An 8,405-nucleotide genomic window follows, 5' to 3' on the forward strand; every position below is an offset into this window, starting at 1 on the left:
AAGAGAGAAGGTGAACACCTACGGATGTATGGAGGAAAAAAAATGTATTTATAACACCTTTATTAACACACACTTTATAATAGTCATCTGATTTAAAATATATGTATACGTGCTAAAAAATAATAATAATAAATTTAACCATATAAAGATGCCTTTATTTTATGTAGCAGACATCAAACTTCCATTTTATTCTTTCCAAAAATTTTGGTTCTATGCCTTCCTATTCACAATCCTTAATTCGGTAATCTTAGGATTTAGTGTCACGTCCCTTGATAAAACTTGTGGTGCACAAAAAGTTTTCTTCAGTATACGCTAAGACAACAATGCGCATGCTGCATCCAGGGTTTCCCTACCCCCTCCCCGCAATCCCCAGTCCAAACTGAGGTGTCTGCATGTATACACTTCCCACAGTCCACTAATGTATGCATCTATATAAGAGCACCGCCCTCGTCCACCATTTACAGATTATGACTCTTTGATCATCACCAGCCTTCTTCTGTCTCTCTCTTTCGACTCATTGGGCATACACTCAACGAGGTACATACATAGCAACAACCCCCCTCTCTCCTTCCCATTTTGGTAATAAAAGTAGGTTACTTCACACTATGAATACTAGTCTCAATGCCCAACACTTAATTCCTAGCCAGACCGTCCCCATTCCTTCAGAAGAAAAAACCACCACCATTAGCTCCGCCACCGTTAGTGACACCACCTCTACTAGTACTAGCAGTAACTGCAATAAAAAAAGCAAAGGCAAAGGTGGACCCGACAACAACAAATTCAGGTACAGAGGCGTAAGACAACGCAGCTGGGGCAAGTGGGTGGCCGAGATCCGAGAGCCACGTAAGCGTACCCGCCGTTGGCTCGGCACCTTCGCCACTGCTGAAGACGCTGCTCGAGCCTATGACCGAGCCGCTATTATACTCTACGGCTCAAGGGCTCAACTCAACCTTCAACCTTCCACTGGTAACAACTCATCATCTTCTTCACAGACCAAAAAATTGAGCTCCTCGTCTTCCACACAAACTCTTCGTCCGTTACTTCCTAGGCCTTCTGGCTTCGGCTTTACGTCTTTCTCTTCTCCTAATACAGCACCTCCTGTTTCCAACAGTGTGGGTGCAGGTTGTGGTTATGTACCTTACGGGTTTTTTCCTGCTGTACAATATTCACAGCAGTTGGTTCAGCCGCACCACCACCAACAACAACAGTATGCAATTTGTGATGGATATGGTCCCGAGGCTGATAATCTCGCACATGAAGCTGGAACACCATGCTCTTATTCAAGCCCTAACCCTAACCCTAGTCATAATCAAGAGAAGCCGCCAAAACAAGAAGATCAATCATCTCATCATGAATATCAAAGTCAGCAGCAGAATTGTTTGTATGACGAAACAGTAAACCCTTTTGTGGGGTCGTCTATGTCTTTTTGTTCCACTCAAACGATGGCTGCACCGGTTGTTTCAGATCCGGTGGCGGTGATGGGAGGGCCGGGATCTCCGGTTTTTTGGCCTGACGATAGCAATTACCCCGCGGTTAATTTTTGGGATTACAGCTACGATTCCTTCATGTTTGATTTTTAGAAAATGGAAGACATATGGTTTAGCTATATGATTAATTTCTTTGAATTGCATGCAAGATTATATATGAATATCGTGATGGTCGCTTTGTCAGTACATAATGGGTTTTGGAGAAATGGAGAAAGATTAGAATTACCAATTACCAGAGGGTGCATGTTCAGTATCCAAGGAAAAAGATGTTTGTACTGATATTACTGTTAATTGGGGATGTGAATAAAACACCAAGATCGGAGGGTGACCAATTATATTATAAGCTCTGCTTTCATCAGGTTAGATTATCTCAATTAATTTCCTCTGGAAGTCAAGGGAACACGGTTCTTATCGTATTTTCGTTTTTATTTGTCATTCCGTCTGGTTTCTATACGTTCAGAGTTATTGCTAGTATTGAGCTTCTTTTTCTATGGTAATTAGGATTGTTACCGGATGAGCTTTTGATATCCTAATGAAACATTTGTTCTATGGGATATTAATTTGATTCCAACTCAATATTAAATCTGTCTCAGGATTTTGATGTACTTAGTTTCAACATTTATTCTAGAGATATTAATTTGCTCTCGACTTAGCTTATTAATTTCTTCTTCTTTTTTTTTGTGCTGGAGTTCCTTGTGGATTACGAGGAGCTCCCTCTCTCATTTTGTTATCAATTATCCTCACAAGAGTTAGGCTGCAAGACAAAATTAATCGATTTCTACCCGCAAGGCCTGATCCAAGTACATTTATTTTAAATCCTAAACTAAACTCAAGAGCTATATATCATGCGTTAAAAGTATCGAAATGGAAAAGTGAGGTGGCAATAGTTTCACCGAGTCTACAAAACCATAAAAGAGCTCAGATTCGATATAGCATTTCGAAATGTTCTTTCACACATCTTTATCGTCATTGCAGCCTAAGTAACTGAAAACATAATAGAATTACAAGAGATTTCAGTGTCTTTATCCTCAGCTCTTTGAGGCGAGTTTTTCCTTTGCCTTCTGAATCTTCAACATCTTTTTGTTGATTGGATTTGGTGGCATAATATGCCGCTTTCGATAGGTAAGTTTCTGAACCATCCTTTCAAGTAGCTAGAGTTTTTCTGCTTCTCTACAATGGTGAGAAAAGAATGGATCAAAAAAGGATCCAAGTACATTCGTATAGACGCCTTTGTACTGTGTGATGGAAATCCAGATTTGTCGCAAACGTTTTGCAAATTAAAAAAATAAAATTGTGTATTTTTTTTTTTCTTTTGGTTGATTTCGTTGTAATTTCAAAATCTACTAGAAATGCGACAAATCTCCTACGCTATCCCATCATATTATATACGTTAAAAAAATAAAAAGAATAGAATGATAATCCTCCTGAATAATGTAAAACACGGTAAAGATAATGTGTTATATTTTGGTGTGTATGATCATCCGTTGTTATAGGAAAATCACTGTAGAAGCAATTGTAAGAGCCCGTTTGGACATAAGAAATTCTTTCTTTTTTCCCAAAAATAAAAATTTCTTTTTTCCCAAAATTTTTTTATTTTTATTTTTCGAAATCAGTATTTGTTCATAAAATTTTCACTTTTCAAGATGCATTTTGGAAATCAAAAATTTGAAAAATTTTAAAAAGCTTTTTTTCAAAAATTTTACTCAAATTACTCACAAAATTTCATAAACAACCCAAAATTATATTCATATTCAAACATAACTCTAAATTTCAAATACCATTTTCACCTTTTTTTTTTTTGGGAACTTTACAATTTTTATGTCCAAACGCCCACTAAGTATGAGGAGCAGAAGAACAATGTCTTCGTGCGACTGACCTGAGGTTGTTAAAACATTTTGGCAGCAGAGATTTTCTAGCACAAAAATCATAGCATTAATAATCTGTTGGCACAAAACTTTAAAGATGAAAACCATCATCTTATCGGATCTGCCATTGTCACATCATCAAAATAGGAAAATAAGATGCGAAAGTCTACTTGAATTCATGAGAATTGACGAAAACTTTCAACCTTGTGGTTTATGGTCTTCCAAACGAAAATGTAAACAGCTCTTAACTTTTCTAACAATGGAATATTAGAAAAGAGGGGCAACCCTACTGTCTGATTTAGGTCTCATAATCCTATTCATAGTTGTATAGTTTACGTATTTTAACTTTAGCTCATTATTAAATTAAAAATTACATCGGGCTATTTACATATAAGAGTCCATAATGTGTTAGGTCCATATACTTTAAATTATAGCAGATCATTATTATTTGGGCTAACATCTTATTGTTAGGACCCGGTGGCACTAAACACTACTGCAAAACGGAATAAAATAAATGATCAACGAAACCAAAAATAAATGACACAATATTTAACGTGGTTCACCTAAAACGTTTAGGCTACGTCCACAAATCCGACACCAACTTCCACTAAAACATTTAGCAGGCATACAAAGAGAGACTTCCCCAATAATTTGGAGGTACAACAATTCCTGAGCTCTACCCAAAATAGTGGCGCACACAAAAGTGTTTCCCGAAAAATACCCGACTAGTATTTCTACTCACTATTTTGTCACTCCCCTGTTAAGAAACATTTCTAAAGGAACTACATCTCTCTCCCTCTCAAACTCTTTCTTCTTGAGTTTTGATATATTTTTTGGTGTGTTATACAATGAAATGGAAGGGGGTATTTATAGTTTTGAGATAGGGACCAAAAGTGCAAATCTCACCTACCAAGAAGGATCAATTTGCAATATTCCCATCTCACCTACCACTCATTGCATCATTGCTTATCTCACTAAGGAGAGTTGCATCATTGCTTACCTCTCCCATACATCACCATAATTGTTGGAAAAACTAACACATATTTCACCATGTCCAGCGATGAAGATAATGGAAATACGAGACTTCGACTCACAGTACCCTTTATGTATCTAATAACCCTGAGCAAAACTGAGTAGTGATCTTGTAAGGCTTAGTGACGAATTGACTTAACATTAAATGCAGTAGGAACTAAGCATATTTTCTTTTTTTATGTTTTTTATTCAAAGCCACCTTCGGGCGGGGATTAGGCAAGACCCTACCATGTAATAACCAAAAGGGAAATACATGAGCAAGAGATAGAAAGTGCCTAACCTCTTCAAAAAATTCTAAGACAATGGACAGAACCATGATATGCATTCAGCAACCCAAGGGATACTCTTGGAGTCTTCACAAAAATAACAGTCATATTGTTATGTTCATGGGTGCTTAACTTTTCTTGATGTGTAGTTACTATTCACATAGTATAGGTACACAACAAAAAAAAAGTTAATAGAAAAGCTCATATTAATATTATGGACGGGTGTAACGAAAAATACAACCGGGGAGAAATTTTTTCTGATGAATTTTGCCACTCATGAAGAACGGTTCGTTTTTAGAAGGGGTCGAAGGAGTTTCCTTCTTTCTTTGCTATGCTGTAGAGAATTATCAGGTAAAATAGAAAAGGAAAAAAGAAGGAAGGTAAAACAAAATTCAAGGAGAAAGTAGTTTGAAAAGGAGCTACTGGATTTAAAAAACAAAAAAAAGACCTAACTAGATTAAAAGGAAAAAAGTAAAATGAGCCTGTAATGAGAGTGGTTCAAACTCCCGACCCGTCCCTTCTTTAAATCTGCCACTATCCTTCATTGACCAAAGCACCCATCAGCTTTTTAGATTGCTGGGTACTTTCTCCCCTTTTATATGAGATGTCTCAAATTTCTTATATAACTATACTTAAGTTTAATGGGTGTTGAAACACCCAAATTTAGTATGTAGATCCGCCCCTGGTATGGATTACTAAAGAACTTGGTTCTTTACTGTGTTTCTTAAGCGTAAAGTAAACAAGTAAAAAAATAAATGCATCGATTTTTACGTGAAAAAATCACCGGCTCAAGAGGTGCAAAAACCATGGTCTACCACGTAGTCAACTCCAAATCCACTAGAACAATGAGCCAAAATGTATCAATTACAAGACTGTAATTAAATACTCTCCAGTACTTCTATTACTCCTATTTGATTCATAAGTTACTGTAACTTGTAAAACAAAATACTCACTCTAACGTACTAATTGTTTATGACACTTGATTACAACTCAATTTCCTAAAACACATTCACTAGACTGACTCGGAAAGAATACAAGGCAAGTACTCAACTCAAGTAAACGACTTATGATTCTTTAATTGATGTGCAAAAGGATAGTCTACAAGTCCAAAGTTTATCCTATTTAAAACACAACTTGAGATCTTCTAGGAGTCCTATTCATAGTAAGTTTCCTCTTTGATAGGACTCCTATTGTTCCAAGGATTCCACAAGCTTTGAGACTTTTGTCTCTGACTGAATTATCCGTATCTTCTTGAGCAACGACCTTTATCACTTATAGCAGCCTTCTTCCACCAAACTCAGGCCTGGGTAACTTTAAGATAAAATTACCATCTTGTACAGACATACATGTATCAATCATGAGGAGCTGATTCTTTCTCCTGAAGAGCTGGTTCTTTAGAATAGTTAAGCAGCTATGTTGAGGACCTGGTTCTTTGAATATTTAGTCATACTTTGTTAATCATTAAAACTTCAATACTCAACAAATTGCCCTTTTTTACGATGACAAACTTTGTACACACAGACCCAGGTAATCACATCAAAGAACCAGATAATCACAACTTTTCAACCTTATCTTCCCCTTTTTGGCATCATCGAAAACACAAAAAAAATATGTTAGATATTAAGCACAGATAATGTAAGATTCAAGGCCAAACAGGCTACAACACAAGCTTAAGAAAAGGCAAATAGATTAGGCTGATGATCCAATATATTATAAAGCAGTAAAGCAGCGCAATAGGAGACATTAAGTAGTGCCAAAAGAAGCTCAGGGCCTTCTCTTCTTCATTAGAACAAAATAAACTAAGCATACTGCAAATTAATCAGACTAAGACAAAAGAAACAAAAGATAAGGCATCATTGGAATAGCAAAAGAACTAAGGACACTAGGAAGGAACGAGTTCATGGGTGAAAAATAGAGGGGGTCAAAGCTTTCACAAGGTTGGCAATCTGTTGGGCATGAGCCTCCTATCTCTTCTAAGCTCTTCCCTGAGTTTCTTTGTTTCCTTTCTCAGTTCTTTATTGTCTTCACGAAGCTTGGTATTCTCTTCAACAGCAAACTCCAACCTCTTGCTGAGCTCTGCAGCCCTACTGCTCCTAGGTAGAATAGCAGATCATGTGGGTCCTCTAGCCTTGATCTCATTATAACCACAATGCTTGAGTGTAACAACATCCAAAACGTCATTGTGATTTCCAAACTTAAGCTGAGGTAAGAAATGATGAGTTTGTCAAACAACTCAGTCAACATGAAACCGTATGGCATAACATGCTTTGGTTTAGAAGTATCTGCAGCTCTTGCCATGTGTTGAATCATCAGGCTAGGAAGATTGATAGGTCTACTAGTGTCAAGCAGCTTCATCACAGCCATGTCTAGCAGAGTAGCTTCATGCCTTCTCTCGGACCTCTGAAGAATGCATGAATTGACAAAATAAAACAATAATTTCTGGAATGGAGTCATATTAGCCTTGTACACTTTTTGGGGAGCATCTACTTCAAACTTTTGGGAGAACTTCCTGATGACCACAATGTCAGTTTCAACATCATTGTCTATGGATGGCCACTTCTTCTTCAAGTAATATTCAAATCCCAAGGAAGAGATATTCAGAACCATCCCCAGCTCCTCAACATCAAACTCCATTTCAAAGCCCTCTACCTGAATCTTGACTACCTTCCCATCAAATTTGAAATTTGCATAGTACTCCACCACAACAGGAACACATACTGGGGGAAAGCTTTGACAAACATGTGCTTCCACCCCTGTAACTCAAGTTTTTCAACCAATTGAGTCATTCCCTTCTCATCAATATTCGCAAGAATATTCCCATTTAGTACTTTTCCATTCCTGAACTCTGTGAGTCGATCAACTGCATCTGGCACATTCTTTCTTGTCGTACCCCTACTGGCCCTTGTAGAAGAGGTAGCAGGTTTGGTGACTTTGGCACCATTTTTCTTTGGTTTAGAAGACTTAGCTGGCAAGGCAGAGTCGGACTCATCTTCTCCATCCACCGCAATAAAAGGTTCCATAATTGAGACCTTGTTCTTTGGCTTCTTTGCACTTCTAGACTCCTTAATGATTTTGCATCAACATCCTTTCTTTTACTCTTTGTGTAAGAGAAGATCTGGCAGGAGGAGCCACTCCTTTCCTTGCTGAGACTGCTGACTTTGTAGCTTTCACAAGGGTCTTCCTGAATTTCTTCCTTACCTTAGATAGTAGAACATCATCTTCATCACTACTAACTTCTTCATCTCCAGTGAAAGGTGTTAACAAAGACCTAGGTTCTTGAGCCCTTGTCTCTTTACCAGTTTCTTCTGAAGGGGCTATAACAGTGTTTTCAATTGTCATGGAACCTTCAGATTCCTCACTCACATTCCCATATTCTTCCTCACTCTATTCATCACTTCTTTCGCTCTCACTTACCTTTTATTGATCCTCACCCTCACTTTCAGAATCCTCCTCTTCTTCACTATGATTTTCTTCTTTTGTAGAAATCATTAAACTATTCACTTGTCTTATTCTCTGTATTACTCTCCTTCTCATCTCCAGATGCTCCCTCATTGTCACTCTTTTCTTCTACATTGGCTATGTTTTGAGCATCATGCTCCTCATGACTGTTCACAACTTCTTCTTCTTTTTCACCCCCATCATCTTCCTCATCATCAATCCAACTAAAAGAAAGGCCATCAAAAGCCTCCTTTTGCACAGGTTCTTTACTTCCTTCCCCCCTCAACCACAAGCGCCACAGCCGTAGTATCTACCTC

General features: G+C 37.7%; 1 protein-coding gene and 1 long non-coding RNA gene across 2 annotated transcripts; one reads left to right on the top strand and one right to left on the bottom strand.

Annotated features, from left to right (window-relative positions):
• The first annotated feature begins 605 nt into the window (after positions 1–605).
• Positions 606–1,580, top strand: LOC107801353 (uncharacterized). The gene has a single exon (XM_016624660.1). The coding sequence runs from the start codon at positions 606–608 to the stop codon at positions 1,578–1,580; it is 975 nt and encodes a 324-aa protein (XP_016480146.1).
• An 823-nt stretch (positions 1,581–2,403) lies between these two features.
• On the bottom strand, positions 2,404–4,190 carry LOC142181644 (uncharacterized). The gene is made up of 2 exons (XR_012710495.1): positions 3,916–4,190; positions 2,404–2,657 (listed from the first exon to the last, which is right to left on the bottom strand). It is a non-coding gene; the product is annotated as an uncharacterized LOC142181644 (long non-coding RNA).
• Positions 4,191–8,405: the final 4,215 nt, after the last annotated feature.

Source organism: Nicotiana tabacum, chromosome 6 (genome assembly GCF_000715075.1).
Source record: "Nicotiana tabacum cultivar K326 chromosome 6, ASM71507v2, whole genome shotgun sequence".
Lineage (NCBI taxonomy): Eukaryota > Viridiplantae > Streptophyta > Magnoliopsida > Solanales > Solanaceae > Nicotiana > Nicotiana tabacum.